General features: G+C 45.8%; 1 protein-coding gene across 2 annotated transcripts in view; it reads right to left on the bottom strand.

Moving 5' to 3' along the window:
- Window positions 1-18,244, bottom strand: part of LOC137562915 (zinc metalloproteinase-disintegrin-like VLAIP-B) — a 163,900-nt gene that overhangs the window by 122,580 nt on the left and 23,076 nt on the right. For both annotated transcript variants that reach the window (XM_068274728.1, XM_068274729.1), the window contains exon 3: window positions 5,437-5,513. In XM_068274728.1, the coding sequence (XP_068130829.1) occupies window positions 5,437-5,513 (77 nt within the window). The remainder of the gene's footprint in view (window positions 1-5,436; window positions 5,514-18,244) is intronic.

Below are 18,244 nucleotides of genomic sequence, written 5' to 3'. Positions count from 1 at the left end.
CAACACCAAATTTGCAGGATATGTTAAAAATATACTGGGAAACAATATTTTTTTTTTAAAAAAATTGAAAATATTTTTTTTTTTTATTTAAATTTTTGCGTTATGTTCAGAGTGTGGAATTTTTTTTGAAAAAAATGACGTGGGGTCCCCCCTTCTGAGCCTCTGTAACCCCTTGTCCCCCATGCAGGCTGGGATAGCCAGAATGCGGAGCCCCGGCCGACTGGGGCTTCGCACCCTGAGCTATACCAGCCCGCATGGTCCATGGTATGGGGGGGCGGCCAAGCCTTCCCCTCCCCCCCGGAGCCCTTGTCTAATCCATGGACAAGGGGCTCTTCCCCACCTCCGGTGCCCCAGGAGGAGGTGGGGGCGATGACTCCCTGGGGGGGGGGGGTTCATGGTGGCATCTGGGAGTCCCCTTTAAGAAGGGAACCCAGATGCCTGCCCCCCTCCTGGAGAAATGAGTATAGGGGTACAAAGTACCCCTTCCCCATTTCAACAAAGGGTTAAATGAAATAAAAACACAACCACGAGAAAAGTATTTTAATAATCTTAATTAACCACAAATACTTACCTGTACCTTTAAAAAAATGTTCCCACGCCAATATATCCTCGGAAATGATCCAACGAATAACAATATCCTCTTATCTTGCGATCTTCAAGTACCTTGATTGAAGATCTCCCACGCCAATTAGAATACTATACCTTACAATGCGTCCTGCATAGGGACGCATAGCACGGCTCCCGCTGTCCTCCCCGCCTCCTCACCTGTCACCCTCACCTAGCCTGGCACCTGGTGCACCCATGGGTGCCACCCTAGGTGAGGGTGACAGGTGCAGGCAGACAGGGAGAGACAGCGGAGCTGGCAGCTATACGTCCGCACAGGACGCATCCTAAGGTATAGTAACCGGCTCATAAATGAGCCGGTTCTTTTTGTATTGAATCAAATGAATCAATTCATTTCATTCAATACAAAAAGAACCGCCCCTCCCCCCCAGAGCCCCCCCATACCATGGACCATGCGGGCTGGTATAGCTCAGGGTGCGAAGCCCCTGTCGGCCGAGGCTCCGCATTCTGGCTATCCCAGCCTGCATGGGAGACAAGGGGTTACAGAGGCTCGGGAGGGGGGACCCCACGTCATTTTTTTCAAAAAAAAATTCTTCGTGTTCCCACTATTCTTCTTAACATTCCCTACACATTTGGTGTTTCTGGCATTTAAAGGGGCTTTGCTATCAACCGCTAAAGTCGGCGGGCATTTAATTTTCCCACGGTCAGAAGGAGAATATTCAAAATCGATTTTCTCAAAAACTATAATGTCTTTTTGAAAAAAAATTTTTTCCTCTTGTTCACAATTTTCTTCTTAACATTCCCTGCAAATTTAGTGTTTTTAGCTTTTAAGGGGGCTTTGCTATTAAACATTAAAGCCGGCGGGCAGATATTTTCCAAACGGCAGCAAAGCAAGGGTTAAAACGAAAAATATCGTTTGGGAGCAATACAAATATAAATATAAACGATAAATAACGTTTTTAAAGCCGGCGCGGTTTTTTAGCTGTCAAAAACGAAAATAACTAGCGATAGTGGTTCTCTATGGGGCGCCGTTTTTTAACTACGATAACTGGCGCCATTTTTAACAGACCCCGCTTTTTAAGGCATGGGCATTTTTCTCTGTATTTGCAATTTTGTGTGTATATTCTTATGCTAAAACGCATACCTTTGCGGCTCTGTAGGAAAGCACTGTATGTGGAACCAATGCGATTTGCAGATAGTATGCGGGGGAAAAGGACATTATTGTGGGATTTTAAAACACGCAAAAATGTAATTGCGATTTGCGGATCTATGCGATTTCTGTGTGGGCCATAGACTTTCATCATATTTGTTTTCGCAAGCATTTTGCACAATGTGCCTAAATGCACGTGATTCAAATAAGTGTGCTTCCTGCTTACTTGTTTGAGATCTCAGAAAGGTTTTACAAGTGGTGACATGCAATGCAGGGAAGGAATGTTCCAAAATTCCAAACATAAGCAGACAAACTGGAAACACAAAACACATAAATGCATGTAGAAAGAGGGCAGATTCAAATTTTTGTACTCTCCAAGTTTAGTAAAGTGCCCTAATGAGATCAAACATGGAAAGCCTGAGGGGACTTATACTGAAGGTTACATAAATTCTTAACAAACAGAAGAGCGTGTTATGGACAAACAAGAATGTAGATAAACCTGAAATCCTACTTTCCTAACCGGAAATCAGAGTGAAAGTCCAGTTTATAGAGTGAAAGAGATTAGCAGCAGCTGCCACCACAACCCGCAGAGGGCCATAAATGAACCAGTAATAACATCAATGAGCCACAGCATTACATCCACTGACAGGTGTTGTGAATCATATTGATGATGTCACTGGCGTAACAATAGGGGATGCGACCCCTACTGCTTTTAGAGACTTTAGAGCCAAATTAGACATTACATGGATCCCCTGCTGGTAAAAGGTTTTTACAGTATCCAGCCACTCCCTCAACCCCTCTGCTGACCACAGCCTACTGTGGATAAACCTAATTATTCAGTAAGAATTTCTTGGATTAGACTAGTTGCGTAACTACAAGTCATGCCCCCCCCCCCCCCAGCAAAACTTTGATGAGTACTTTCCAATGTTCACACCCCTTCCCTTGCTTCCCCTTGGTTCCATTCATAGCCTTGTGGCCCATCTCTCAAGGGACATAAAACAAGTGTGGCCAACATGATCTTCAACACTAAATCTCCCCTGGTGGTGCCTAACCCTAAATCTCCCCTGATGGTGCCTAACCCTAACCATCCCCCTGGTGGTGGCTAACCTTAAGACCCCCCTGGTGGTCCATAACCCTAAGACCCCCCTGGTGGTCCATAACCCTAAGACCCCCCTGGTGGTGCCTAACCCTAAGACCTCTGCTCTGATACCAGTCTTGTGCTGTCTGACCCTGACTGCTGTATGAATTCTTACTGCATTATATGCTGTATGAATGCTCTCTGAGTGGAACAACTCTGAGGAACATCCTCTAGCTGCACCTCTGACTGTGTTTATCATATGCACAATTGATGTAACAGAGGTGCCAACAAGTATAAAATGCAGTGGCAGATTTCTGGAAAGGCTACGAGGGCCCGGGCCTTGTGCAGCTGCAGCCCAAAGTGGCGCATGGACATGAAAGAGGGGTTGCTGAATATGAAAGAGGAGGGTGAAAATGGGTTGCAACACATGAAAAAGGGAAACTGATGCTGAAGGAAGTTGTTCATGTAAGAAAGGGGTTGCTCTACTTTACCCTGACCAGACGCCCCGTTTTACCTGGGACACGTCCCAGGTTCAGGGTCCTCTGTCCCAGGCTGCTATGTGTCCCAGGTTATGTCCAACTTTTGGGCACTGGGTGTCCCATCCGTGGGACTCTGTGTCCGCATGAGGTAATGTTTGTTGCACTACCACACAAGAAAGGGGAATTCACAACATTCTTGGCCTAGGGGCACAAAAAGTATAAATCTAGCCTTGATAAAGTGTATCAAAAACTGGTAGTGGCGGACTTACCTCCCAACTGATGAACCAAACAGGCAACTTCAAAAAATATTTTTTATTTACCGATAAAAAAAAAACCTCTCAAAACTGTTACACGTTTCACGGGATACACCCTGCTTCCTCAGGATTATCTGCATGAGGATCACTGTGCGGCCTGTTGCAGTTTCTCCACCCTGGATGGAGTTGGTGTTAGCCCTTTCTTCACTACAGAGAGCAACTTCTTAACCTGAGTGGGGTCTGCTTTATTCTCCCCACCTGCCTTTCACAGTGGTTGCCTTGGAGGTAACCCTGGCTTGTGAGTATATTTTTGCTTGACATTCCTTGTACTCCCAGGATAATAATTTACTAAACTACATGGGGCTCTTGGTTGTCTCCTCCTTTTATCTTCTGTGAGTGTGATGGCTTTATGCCTGGTGCACACAGTACAGTGCAGTTGTAGACAGTGTCCCCGGATGTGAGGGTACTTGGGGTGCTGCATGCGCTGCACCCCTTCCTTTTCTGGTAAGCTTGCTCCCAAGTCACTATTTGCACACGTGTTCCAGAGGTCATTTTTAAACTTAGATTAGGAGGCCGCATGAGACAGCCTGCACATAGCATCCCTGCTAACGTGTATTGCAATATATGTCTATTTTAGGCCCTTTTCACACGTAGCACAAAATTGTAGCATGATTAAGGATTTGTACTTTTCGAAAAGCATGCTTATATACCATAGCTGGGATTTGAACCCAGGACGCAGTGTGTAGTAGGTAGCTGTCTTACCCTCTAGACCATGAACCACACTACATGGTAGTAGGCATCTGTCTTACCCCCTAGACCATCAACCACACTCAGGGCCGGGCCGAGGCAGAGGCTGGCCTAGCATGTACCATACTACCATTATGATCAATTCAATAGATATGCTATGGTATATAAGCATGCTTTTCAAAAAGTACAAATCCTTAATCATGCTACTTTTTCTATCGAATTGATCATAATGGTAGTATGGTTTATGCTAGGCCAGCTTTAGCATGTAGTGTGGTTCATGGTCTAGAAGGTAAGACAGCTACCTACTACCCACTGCGTCCTGGGTTCGAATCCCAGCTATGGTATCTAAGCTGTTTTGAAAATCTGCAATTCCTTACTTGATGATATGAGAGAGCGAGAGAGTGAGAGTCGGAATTCCGCGGAATAGTTCAGGAATACCATCGGAATGAAACAGTAGCGGAATTTCGGTATGACAGAATGCGAAATTGTCCTGGAAACGGAAATGGGCTCTTCCGACCATGCCTGGAAATCACAAACATTTGCCTGTTCTTTTAAAAAAGGGTGGGTAAGAGATTATATTACCTATCTATTTTAATTAACATAACTAATGGAACTTAATGACAGTATGTTTGTTTAGGCTGGAGTTCCTCTTTAAGCTTGAGATTTTAACTTCATCCCAATCAGTAGCTGATACCCCCTTTCCCACATAAAATCTTTACCTTTTACTCGAATAGATTATCGTGCGGCTGATATTGTGGTGAAACCCCTCCCACATTGTGATGTTATGACCATGGTCCTGACAGCTTGCTGTCTGTGAACATTGTTGCATTGTGGGAAATAACAGCTATTTCTAACTGACAAGCAACCAACATTACCTTTTGTGCAGAGAACTCTCATTAAACAAACATTCAGTCCAGATCACCTGGCAGAACTAAAGATGTCGCCACCAGTGGTACATTTCAGAATGTAAATCAGGGGAAGGAAAGATTTCACATTGGGCAAATTGTGACTAAATAACCTATAAATGAATCTTGTAAAAAAAAAAAAAAAAGTATTCATTATGTTATTTTCACGACAGTTCCTCTTACTATAACTAACGTTTGGGTATTTTTCACTTCAGGATTGTTTTAATACACAGAATTGCAGTAGTAAAATGTGACTCACTCTGTCTTCTGAAGGTGTAAAAGTACCGGTTGCCCTTCCACATGTAGCCTGTATTGGACCTGATCCGGACATTTGTTCTGGAGAGAGAGAGAGAGAATATATGCTGTGATTGAACATAACATCACTGAAGTGGGCACCGAGTCTGCAGCTCCTATACTGTGGTATAGACCAGCCTTTGTCAACAGGTAAGCGATTTGGCCGGCGGCGCCATAGTTTCCTATGCCAGAGTTTCCCCGCGAAATTTGCCTGCGGGGAAACTGCGGATTCGGAGCAGTTTCCGCTCCAGTGGAAATGGGCCCTGAGAGATCCAGGGCACTTTTGGGCACTCCAGCTCGAAAATGGGTGTGGCCATGCACCAGAATGGGGGTGTGGGGTGTGGTCATGGTTGGAGCCAAATTTACATGAACTTAACAGCAGACTAAGTAGGCATGCCCAGCAAAATGTTGGATGAAACACCCTCTTAAAAAAAATCGAAGAAAACAAAAATGCAGCATATTACATAGACAGTGTCACTTAAAGGAAACGTCCAAGGTAAAGAAAAATAAAGATCCACTTACCTGGGGCTTCCTCCAGCCCGTGGCAGCCGTCCAGAGGCGCCTCTAGGCACCAGCTTATAAGCCAACTGCCTGGAGCAGCAGATTTATTTGGGGGCGCTTCCAGGGGGAAAAAAGTTTAATTTTCCTGTCCGTAGAGACTGAAAACTGAGGGTGCAGAGATAAAAAGTTCTAATGAAAGCATCTGCTTCTCAGCCTCTCATAATGAGTCTACAAAACTTTTGTCTACAACACTTTGTATGACGTTCCCTAATTAGTTGTTATGTCGGGATCTAGAGTGTGTCTGTTTACTCCTGTCCCGCCCCTCCTTATGACTGTGAAAACACATCAGCAGAGGAGGATGTTGTCTTTCTGGGAAGCAGGTACAAGTCATTCCAGAACGGACTGGCCAGGGGCAAAGGGTGGAGCTTTTCCTCCAGGCTGCTGGTACAGTGCCTGGTGCTTTGAGGTTTTTCTTGTATAAGGCAATGTGAAGCATTAGGCTGGCTGAGAAAGCTTGCCTTATGCAGAGTCCAAAGAAAAAAACTCTGTCTGCTTCTCTCACCATTGTAAAGTCTGCATGTGGACAGCTTTTCGACTGTCCCTAGACTCCAGGAGGGCTGCTGCAGCCTTGTGTGAGAGATTGACAGGGGTCACATTACAGACAAGTAGCCTCTGTGTGATATGGGACTGCAATACTATCTAAGCTCTCTACTCCATCTCAGTATCTCTCCACTTCTCTTCTCTTCCTTATTAACCTTCGTTTCCCCCTTACCCTAGTGCTGGCTGTCTTCTTGTCATACAATAAAGCTAAATAAAACTTATTTTCTCCCCTCTCTCTGGATAGTGTAATGGTTAAGGCTTTGCATCTGGCACTGGCGACCTGGGTTCAAACCTCAGCTATTCCTGCTCAGTAAGCCAGCACCTATTCAGTAGGAGACCTTGGGCAAGACTCCCTAACACTGCTACTGCCTATAGAGTGCATCCTAGTGGCTGCAGCTCCTAAGTCCGCCAGGGGAAAAATGCAATATAAATGTTCCTTGTCATTCTCTACTTTGCCCACCACCACCTCTTACCCTCACAATTTAATCACAGCAATCTTGTTATTAGTAACCCTAGCCTATAGCTGTCTATACATGCATTCATTTTTACTGACAGATTCTTTCACTAGGATTAAATCTGGTGATTACCAACCACACAGATCGATTATACTTTCGATTAGTGTTGGGCGAACAGTGTTCGCCACTGTTCGGGTTCTGCAGAACATCGCCCTGTTCGGGTGATGTTCGAGTTCGGCCGAACACCTGATGGTGTTCGGCCTTTTAAGTTCGGGTTCGCCCCGAACTACTGAATGGCCGCCGAACAGGGCCGAACAGGGCCCCTGTTCGGCCGAACAGGGCCCTGATCGCCCGAACATGCCGCAATACGGCCCCCCTATGGGGTCGCAGGCATAAGGGGGGAGCATGCCCCGATCGCGGGGGGGGGTCGGAAATTCCCCCCACCCCTCCGCTAGCACTCCCCCCTCTGCCCGCTTCCCCATACAAAAGTTTAAGGCAAGTTAAATAGTACTTGGTGGCTGGCACTGGCAGTGGAGTGAGGAGGAGGAGGAGTCCGAGTAGCAGAGTGACGCGTTGAGGCCGGGCAGCGGGCGGTTCAGCGGTAGTACCCTTGTGGTACTTCCGCCCTTTCTCTGACCTCACGTCCTCTGCATACAAGGGTACGCGTCACGCGTACCCTCGTATGCGTCATCACGTAGAGGACGTGAGGTCAGAGAAAGGGCGGAAGTACCACAAGGGTACTACCGCTGAACCGCCCGCTGCCCGGCCTCAACGCGTCACTCTGCTACTCGGACTCCTCCTCCTCCTCACTCCACTGCCAGTGCCAGCCACCAAGTACTATTTAACTTGCCTTAAAGTTTTTTTATGGGGAAGCGGGCAGGGGGGGGAGCACTAGCGGAGGGGGTGGGGGGAATTTCCGACCCCCCCCGCGATCGGGGCATGCTTATGCCCCCTTATGCCTGCGACCCCATAGGGCCCCCAAAATGGGCATGTTCGGGGGTCCCATTGACTTCCATTGAGTTCGGCGTTCGGGCCGAACATGCGGCCCATGTTCGGCCTGTTCGGCCCGAACCCGTACATCCAGGTGTTCGCCCAACACTACTTTCGATCAATGAATCCGTTGCAAAAATGTATAAAAATTACATCAAACAGTACATTTTTCAATTGGACACAGTGGTATAGAGGTGGTAGATCAGCGGCTCATAGTATTGCACTGAACCACTACTGTAATACGATTATTTTCTGGTGAAAGGCTGCAGCATTGTGATTATTTTAATGTAGGGGGGGGCAGCACAGATCTCCTCGCCTGGAGTGACAAAATGGCCAGAGGCGCCCCTACAGCCGTCCTGTGCCCTCGCCGCAGCTCCGGAGGCTCCCAGTCTTCTCCTCTGGCGCAGCCAACCTCACCCGGTCGGGTTCCAGGTCGGCATAGTTTTGCGCCTGCGCAGTACCATCCCGATGACGTCGGCCTGCACCACGTGACCCGCGTGGTGGAGCGCAGAAGACGCCGGCCTGGCTGCGCCAGTGGAGAAGACCGGGAGCCTCCGAAGCTGCAGCAAGGGCACAGGATGGCTGCCACGGGCTGGAGAAAGCCCCAGGTAAGTGGATATTTTTTTTTTTTTTTACCTTGGACACTCACTTTAATCATTTAAGCCCGCGGGGATTTTTCACCTTATGCATCAGAGCAATTTTTACCTTCCATTCAATCACTAATAACTTTATCACTACTTATCACAATTTATTGATCTATATCTTGTATTTTCCGCCACTAATTAGGCTTTCTTTGGGTGGTACATTTTGCTAAGAATTATTTTTTTTATAAATGCATTTTAACAGGATTAATAACAAAAAATGGAAAAAATTCATTATTTCTCAGTTTTCGGCCATTATAGCTTTAAAATAATCCACGCTACCATAATTAAAACCTATGTATTTTATTTGCCCGTTTGTCTCGGTTATTATACCATTTAAATTTTGTCCCTATCATAATGTATGGCGCCAATATTTTATTTGGAAATAAAGGTGCATTGTTTCCGTTTCGCGTCCATCACTATTTACAAGCTTATAATTTTAAAAAATGTTCATAGTATACCCCCTTCAAATGCATATTTAAAAAGTTCAGACCCTTAGGTAACTATTTATGTCTTTTTTTTTTTTTATTGTAATTTTTTTTTCCCATTAATTTTATTTGGGTAATATTTTGGTGTAGGGAATAAACAGTTAATTTTTAATGTTGTTATATGTGTAAATTGTAATGTAAAAAATATGTAGATGTAGTTTTACTATTTGGCCACAAGATGGCCACCTTCAGTTTTTGTTCCCTCCTTGTGCTTCTTGCTAAGCTGAAGTACAAGGGGGATGCGGAAATTTTGATGCGCAGAAAGACTGAAGCCTCTTGTAAGAGCGCTTCGGTTTTTCTGCGGGGGACACGGATCGGTGATCGGGAACCATGTTCCCGTTCACTGATTTCAGGGCTACCAGGGGACACCACGGGGGCACGGGAGCGCGCCGAAGCGCGGCACCGCAGCAGAGCAGCCGCCCGGACATGGGCTTCACGTCCGGGCGGCAGAAATAGTTAAACATAACTGGGCACAGTTACCTGGTTTCTGTGCAGGGTGGTCTGGCTTTCTGCTGGACGGGCTGGCCTGCCGCCAGGTTTTCTGGCAGTTCCCCCATAGCCTTCCCTGACCTTCTAGTGGACCCCCTACCATGCTCCCACGGGCCTCCCATTGAGGCACCACAACTTCCAGCAAGCCCATAGAAGAAACACAGCTCCCTGCATGCCCCCATAAAGGCATCACAGTGCCAGCAGGGTACCACAGCACCCAGTATGCCCACATAGAGGCATCACAGCACCCAGCATAACCCCAATTGATGCACCACAGCTCCCAGCATGCCTGCCATTGAGTCACCACAGTTGACTCTGCCTTGGGGACATCCGGGGAACCCCAGAATTGATCCGAGACACGTGCCACTGATCTTTGGGGCTAGGAACTCCCCTGCTGCAAATATTTTTTGGATCTCAAGGAACCCCTGCAAGTAATTTTTGGTACTCCAGAAACCCCTGAATATATTTTGCAGGAGGCATGGTCCTTAAAAGTTGGTGTGGGTATTTAAGCCACTACCCACTAGAGATGTCGCGAACCTCCGATTTTCGGTTCGCGAACCCTGTTCGCGAACCTCTGCGAAAGGTTCGGTTCGCGAAAAAGTTTGCGAACCGCAATACACTTCAATGGGGAGGCGAACTTTGGAAAAAAGAAAAAATTCTGACACCTAGAAAAATGATGGAAAACATGTTTCAAAGGCTCTAATACCTGGAGGCAGAGATGATTGATACACATCACTGCTGGAGGACCCACCCACCCACCCTCCCTCCCTCCCTCCCTCCTTCCTCCAAGCTAGGTCCTTATACCATTTGACTCAGTTGTCTGCCTACTCTAATTAGTTATGGGACAGCTGCTGTGGGCTCCCTCCTCCCTCTTTGTACCCTTCTTCATCTGCCAGGGAATTCCAGTATTTCAAAAACCAGCTTATATACCATGATAGTGATTTGAACCCAGGCCTCAGTGTATGGTAGGCAACTAACATATCCATTGTACCACCAACACTACTAGCTGAAAGTAGCTGAAAGTAGCTGAAAGTAGCTGAAAGTAGCTGAAAGTAGCTGAAAGTAGCTGAAAGTAGCCTAGCATGTACCATTTATGCTTAATGCAAGAGAAAAATTAAACAAGACAAATAACATTTATATCACACTTTTCTCCTGGCAGACTCAAAGCACCAGAGCTGCAGTAACTAGGGCACACTCTATATAGGCAGTAGCACAGATATGTAGCCAGACATGGCCTTGTATTTTGTGTTCAACAGTTGTCAAGAGAAAAATTAGACAAGATAGCAGTGTTAGGAAGACTTGCCTAAGGTCTCCGACTGAATAGGTGCTGGCTTACTGAACAAACAGAGACGAGATTTGAACTCTGGTCTCCTGTGTCAGTGTCAGAGGCAGAGCCATTCACCATTACACCATGCAGCCACTGCTTACAGACAAGTAGCCAGACATGGCCTTGTATTTTGTGTTCAACAGTTATCAAGAGAAAAATTAGACAAGATAGCAGTGCTAGGAAGACTTGCCTAAGGTCTCTGACTGAATAGGTGCTGGCTTACTGAACAGACAGAGACAAGATTCGAACTCTGGTCTCCTGTGTCAGAGGCAGAGCCATTCACCATTACACCATGCAGCCACTGCTTATAGACATGTAGCCACAAAATATGTATTTTGTGTTCAACAGTTGTCAAGAGAAAAATTAGACAAGATAGCAGTGTTAGGAAGACTTGCCTAAGGTCTCCTACTGAAAAGGTGCAGACTTACTGAACAGACAGAGACGAGATTCGAACTCTGGTCTCCTGTGTCAGAGGCAGAGCCATTCACCATTACACCATGCAGCCACTGCTTACAGACATGTAGCCAGACATGTAGCCAGACATGGCCTTGTATTTTGTGTTCAACAGTTGTCAAGAGAAAAATTAGACAAGATAGCAGTGTTAGGAAAACTTGCCTAAGGTCTCCAACTGAATAGGTGCTGGCTTACTGAACAGACAGAGACGAGATTTGAACTCTGGTCTCCTGTGTCAGAGGCAGAGCCATTCACCATTACACCATGCAGCCACTGCTTACAGACAAGTAGCCAGACATGGCCTTGTATTTTGTGTTCAACAGTTATCAAGAGAAAAATTAGACAAGATAGCAGTGCTAGGAAGACTTGCCTAAGGTCTCTGACTGAATAGGTGCTGGCTTACTGAACAGACAGAGATGAGATTCAAACTCTGGTCTCCTGTGTCAGAGGCAGAGCCATTCACCATTACACCATGCAGCCACTGCTTACAGACATGTAGCCACAAAATATGTATTTTGTGTTCAACAGTTGTCAAGAGAAAAATTAGACAAGATAGCAGTGTTAGGAAGACTTGCCTAAGGTCTCCTACTGAAAAGGTGCTGACTTACTGAACAGACAGAGACGAGATTCAAACTCTGGTCTCCTGTGTCAGAGGCAGAGCCATTCACCATTACACCATGCAGCCACTGCTTACAGACATGTAGCCAGACATGTAGCCAGACATGTAGCCAGACATGGCCTTGTATTTTGTGTTCAACAGTTGTCAAGAGAAAAATTAGACAAGATAGCAGTGTTAGGAAGTCTTGCCTAAGGTCTCCAACTGAATAGGTGCTGGCTTACTGAACAGACAGAGACGAGATTTGAACTCTGGTCTCCTGTGTCAGAGGCAGAGCCATTCACCATTACACCATTACACCATGCAGCCACTGCTTATAGACAAGTAGCCATACATGGCCTTGTATTTTGTGTTCAACAGTTGTCAAGAGAAAAATTAGACAAGATAACAGTGTTAGGAAGACTTGCCTAAGGTCTCTGACTGAATAGGTGCTGGCTTACTGAACAGACAGAGACAAGATTCGAACTCTGGTCTCCTGTGTCAGAGGCAGAGCCATTCACCATTACACCATGCAGCCACTGCTTATAGACATGTAGCCACAAAATATGTATTTTGTGTTCAACAGTTGTCAAGAGAAAAATTAGACAAGATAGCAGTGTTAGGAAGACTTGCCTAAGGTCTCCTACTGAAAAGGTGCTGACTTACTGAACAGACAGAGACGAGATTCGAACTCTGGTCTCCTGTGTCAGAGGCAGAGCCATTCACCATTACACCATGCAGCCACTGCTTACAGACATGTAGCCAGACATGTAGCCAGACATGTAGCCAGACATGTAGCCAGACATGTAGCCAGACATGGCCTTGTATTTTGTGTTCAACAGTTGTCAAGAGAAAAATTAGACAAGATAGCAGTGTTAGGAAAACTTGCCTAAGGTCTCCAACTGAATAGGTGCTGGCTTACTGAACAGACAGAGACGAGATTTGAACTCTGGTCTCCTGTGTCAGAGGCAGAGCCATTCACCATTACACCATGCAGCCACTGCTTACAGACAAGTAGCCAGACATGGCCTTGTATTTTGTGTTCAACAGTTATCAAGAGAAAAATTAGACAAGATAGCAGTGCTAGGAAGACTTGCCTAAGGTCTCTGACTGAATAGGTGCTGGCTTACTGAACAGACAGAGATGAGATTCGAACTCTGGTCTCCTGTGTCAGAGGCAGAGCCATTCACCATTACACCATGCAGCCACTGCTTACAGACATGTAGCCAGACATGTAGCCAGACATGTAGCCAGACATGGCCTTGTATTTTGTGTTCAACAGTTGTCAAGAGAAAAATTAGACAAGATAGCAGTGTTAGGAAGACTTGCCTAAGCCCTAAGGTCTCCGACTGAATAGGTGCTGGCTTACTGAACAGACAGAGACGAGATTCAAACTCTGGTCTCCTGTGTCAGAGGCAGAGTCATTCACCATTACACCATGCAGCCACTGCTTACAGATATGTAGCCAGACATGGCCTTGTATTTTGTGTTCAACAGTTGTCAAGAGACAAATTAGCAGTGTTAGGAAGACTTGCCTAAGGTCTCCAACTGAATAGGTGCTGGCTTACTGAACAGACAGAGACAAGATTCGAACTCTGGTCTCCTGTGTCAGAGGCAGAGCCATTCACCATTACACCATGCAGCCACTCCTTACAGACATGTAGCCAGACATGGCCTTGTATTTTGTGTTCAACAGTTGTCAAGAGAAAAATATAGACAAGATAGCAGTGTTAGGAAGACTTGCCTAAGGTCTCCAACTGAATAGGTGCTGGCTTACTGAACAGACAGAGATGAGATTCAAACTCTGGTCTCCAGTGTCAGAGGCAGAGCCATTCACCATTACACCATGCAGCCACTGCCATGCAGCAAATTTTCTAGCATTGTAGGAACTGTTAGGGGGATCATAACTGGTGAGTTTCGGGCCCCTAGGCCGAAGAGGTCATAGCCTAGGGTCACAAAAACCTGTTTATTTGGGCAATTTCAATGGTAGTGATGCTGACGTACATAAATCGCAGCCATGGCCGTTAGCAACGTCTGAATTTCACGAAATGTCTCATGCAGGTAGAAGACATATTGTTAGACTTGGAATCCAAAGATGGGGTCCCTACATCTCTGCAAACCAGAGTTACAGGGGTCCAAAATTGGTGGTAAACTCCCCCATAGGCTTTCATTGCCTCACTATTTCACTTTCCAAAATCTCACATCTTTTCAAAGGGCAATTGCTCAGCAGTGGCAAATTTTCTAGCATTGTAGGTACCCTTAGGGGGAACATGACTGGTGAGTTTCGGGCCCCTAGGCCAAAGAGGTCATAGCCTAGGGTCACAAAAACCTGTTTATTTGGGCTATTTCAATGGTAGTGATGCTGACGTACATAAATCAAAGCCATGGCCGTTAGCAACGTCTGAATTTCACGAAATGTCTCATGCAGGTAGAAGACATATTGTTAGACTTGGAATCCAAAGATGGGGTCCCTACATCTCTGCAAACCAGAGTTACAGGGGTACAAAATTGGTAAAATCCCCCATAGGCTTTCATTGCCTCCCTATTTCACTTTCCAAAATCTCACATCTTTTCAAAGGGCAATTGCTCAGCAGTGGCAAATTTTCTAGCATTGTAGGGACCCTTAGGGGGAACATGACTGGTGAGTTTGAGTTTCGGGCCCCTAGGCCAAAGAGGTCATAGCCTAGGGTCACAAAAACCTGTTTATTTGGGCTATTTCAATGGTAGTGATGCTGACGTACATAAATCAAAGCCATGGCCGTTAGCAACGTCTGAATTTCACGAAATGTCTCATGCAGGTAGAAGACATATTGTTAGACTTGGAATCCAAAGATGGGGTCCCTACATCTCTGCAAACCAGAGTTACAGGGGTACAAAATTGGTAAAATCCCCCATAGGCTTTCATTGCCTCCCTATTTCACTTTCCAAAATCTCACATCTTTTCAAAGGGCAATTGCTCAGCAGTGGCAAATTTTCTAGCATTGTAGGGACCCTTAGGGGGAACATGACTGGTGAGCTTCGGGCCCCTAGGCCAAAGAGGTCATAGCCTAGGGTCACAAAAACCTCTTTATTTGGGCAATTTCAATGGTAGTGATGCTGACGTACATAAATCGCAGCCATGGCCGTTAGCAACGTCTGAATTTCACGAAATGTCTCATGCAGGTAGAAGACATATTGTTAGACTTGGATTCCAAAGATGGGGTCTCTACATCTCTGCAAACCAGAGTTACAGGGCTCCAAAATTGGTAAAATCCCTCATAGGCTTTCATTGGGCCTACTATTTACCGTTCCAAAATCTCACACCATTTCAAAGGGCAATGGCTCAGCAGTGGCAAAACTCACCAGTCAGGATCCCCCTAAGAGTCCCTACAATGCTAGAAAATTTGGTACTGCTGAGCCATTGCCCTTTGAAAAGATGTGAGATTTTGGAAAGTGAAATAGGGAGCCAATAAAAGCCTATGGGGGATTTTACCAATTTTGGACCCCTGTAACTCTGGTTTGCAGAGATGTAGGGACCCCATCTTTGGAATCCAAGTCTAACAATATGTCTTCTACCTGCATGAGACATTTCGTGAAATTCAGACGTTGCTAACGGCCATGGCTGCGATTTATGTACGTCAGCATCACTACCATTGAAATTGCCCAAATAAACAGGTTTTTGTGACCCTAGGCTATGACCTCTTTGGCCTAGGGGCCCGAAACTCACCAGTCATGTTCCCCCTAAGGGTCCCTACAATGCTAGAAAATTTGCCACTGCTGAGCAATTGCGCTTTGAAAAGATGTGAGATTTTGGAAAGTGAAATAGGGAGGCAATGAAAGCCTATGGGGGATTTTACCAATTTTGGACCCCTGTAACTCTGGTTTGCAGAGATGTAGGGACCCCATCTTTGGAATCCAAGTCTAACAATATGTCTTCTACCTGCATGAGACATTTCGTGAAATTCAGACGTTGCTAACGGCCATGGGTGCGATTTATGTACGTCAGCATCACTACCATTGAAATAGCCCAAATAAACAGGTTTTTGTGACCATAGGCTATGACCTCTTTGGCCTAGGGGCCCGAAACTCACCAGTCATGTTCCCCCTAAGGGTCCCTTCTAGTGGAGTTTTGCCACTGCTGAGCCATTGCCCTTTGAAATGGTGTGAGATTTTGGAACGGTAAATAGTAGGCCCAATGAAAGCCTATGGGGGATTTTACCAATTTTGGAGCCCTGTAACTCTGGTTTGCAGAGATGTAGAGACCCCATCTTTGGAATCCAAGTCTAACAATATGTCTTCTACCTGCATGAGACATTTCGTGAAATTCAGACGTTGCTAACGGCCATGGCTGCGATTTATGTACGTCAGCATCACTACCATTGAAGTTGCCCAAATAAACAGGTTTTTGTGACCCTAGGCTATGACCTCTTCGGCCTAGGGGCCCGAAACTCACCAGTCATGTTCCCCCTAAGGGTCCCTACAATGCTAGAAAATTTGCCACTGCTGAGCAATTGCCCTTTGAAAAGATGTGAGATTTTGGAAAGTGAAATAGGGAGGCAATGAAAGCCTATGGGGGATTTTACCAATTTTGGACCCCTGTAACTCTGGTTTGCAGAGATGTAGGGACCCCATCTTTGGAATCCAAGTCTAACAATATGTCTTCTACCTGCATGAGACATTTCGTGAAATTCAGACGTTGCTAACGGCCATGGGTGCGATTTATGTACGTCAGCATCACTACCATTGAAATAGCCCAAATAAACAGGTTTTTGTGACCATAGGCTATGACCTCTTTGGCCTAGGGGCCCGAAACTCACCAGTCATGTTCCCCCTAAGGGTCCCTTCTAGTGGAGTTTTGCCACTGCTGAGCCATTGCCCTTTGAAATGGTGTGAGATTTTGGAACGGTAAATAGTAGGCCCAATGAAAGCCTATGGGGGATTTTACCAATTTTGGAGCCCTGTAACTCTGGTTTGCAGAGATGTAGAGACCCCATCTTTGGAATCCAAGTCTAACAATATGTCTTCTACCTGCATGAGACATTTCGTGAAATTCAGACGTTGCTAACGGCCATGGCTGCGATTTATGTACGTCAGCATCACTACCATTGAAATTGCCCAAATAAAGAGGTTTTTGTGACCCTAGGCTATGAGCTCTTTGGCCTAGGGGCCCGAAACTCACCAGTCATGTTCCCCCTAAGGGTCCCTACAATGCTAGAAAATTTGCCACTGCTGAGCAATTGCCCTTTGAAAAGATGTGAGATTTTGGAAAGTGAAATAGGGAGGCAATGAAAGCCTATGGGGGATTTTACCAATTTTGTACCCCTGTAACTCTGGTTTGCAGAGATGTAGGGACCCCATCTTTGGAGTCCAAGTCTCACAATATGTCTTCTACCTGCATGAGACATTTCGTGAAATTCAGACGTTGCTAACGGCCATGGCTTTGATTTATGTACGTCAGCATCACTACCATTGAAATAGCCCAAATAAACAGGTTTTTGTGACCCTAGGCTATGACCTCTTTGGCCTAGGGGCCCGAAACTCACCAGTCATGTTCCCCCTAAGGGTCCCTACAATGCTAGAAAATTTGCCACTGCTGAGCAATTGCCCTTTGAAAAGATGTGAGATTTTGGAAAGTGAAATAGGGAGGCAATGAAAGCCTATGGGGGATTTTACCAATTTTGGACCACTGTAACTCTGGTTTGCAGAGATGTAGGGACCCCATCTTTGGAATCCAAGTCTAACAATATGTCTTCTACCTGCATGAGACATTTCGTGAAATTCAGACGTTGCTAGCGGCCATGGCTGCGATTTATGTACGTCAGCATCACTACCATTGAAATTGCCCAAATAAACAGGTTTTTGTGACCCTAGGCTATGACCTCTTCGGCCTAGGGGCCCGAAACTCACCAGTTATGATCCCCCTAACAGTTCCTACAATGCTAGAAAATTTGCTGCATTGCAGTGGCTGCATGGTGTAATGGTGAATGGCTCTGCCTCTGACACAGGAGACCAGAGTTTGAATCTTGTCTCTGTCTGTTCAGTAAGCCAGCACCTATTCAGTTGGAGACCTTAGGCAAGTCTTCCTAACACTGCTATCTTGTCTAATTTTTCTCTTGACAACTGTTGAACACAAAATACAAGGCCATGTCTGGCTACATGTCTGTAAGGAGTGGCTGCATGGTGTAATGGTGAATGGCTCTGCTTCTGACACAGGAGACCAGAGTTCAAATCTCATCTCTGTCTGTTCAGTAAGCC

This window comes from Hyperolius riggenbachi, chromosome 3, assembly GCF_040937935.1.
Source record: "Hyperolius riggenbachi isolate aHypRig1 chromosome 3, aHypRig1.pri, whole genome shotgun sequence".
In the NCBI taxonomy this organism is placed as follows: Eukaryota; Metazoa; Chordata; class Amphibia; order Anura; family Hyperoliidae; genus Hyperolius; species Hyperolius riggenbachi.
The sequence above is the reverse complement of the archived record's forward strand: the minus strand, read 5'-3'. Positions and strand labels throughout refer to the sequence as shown.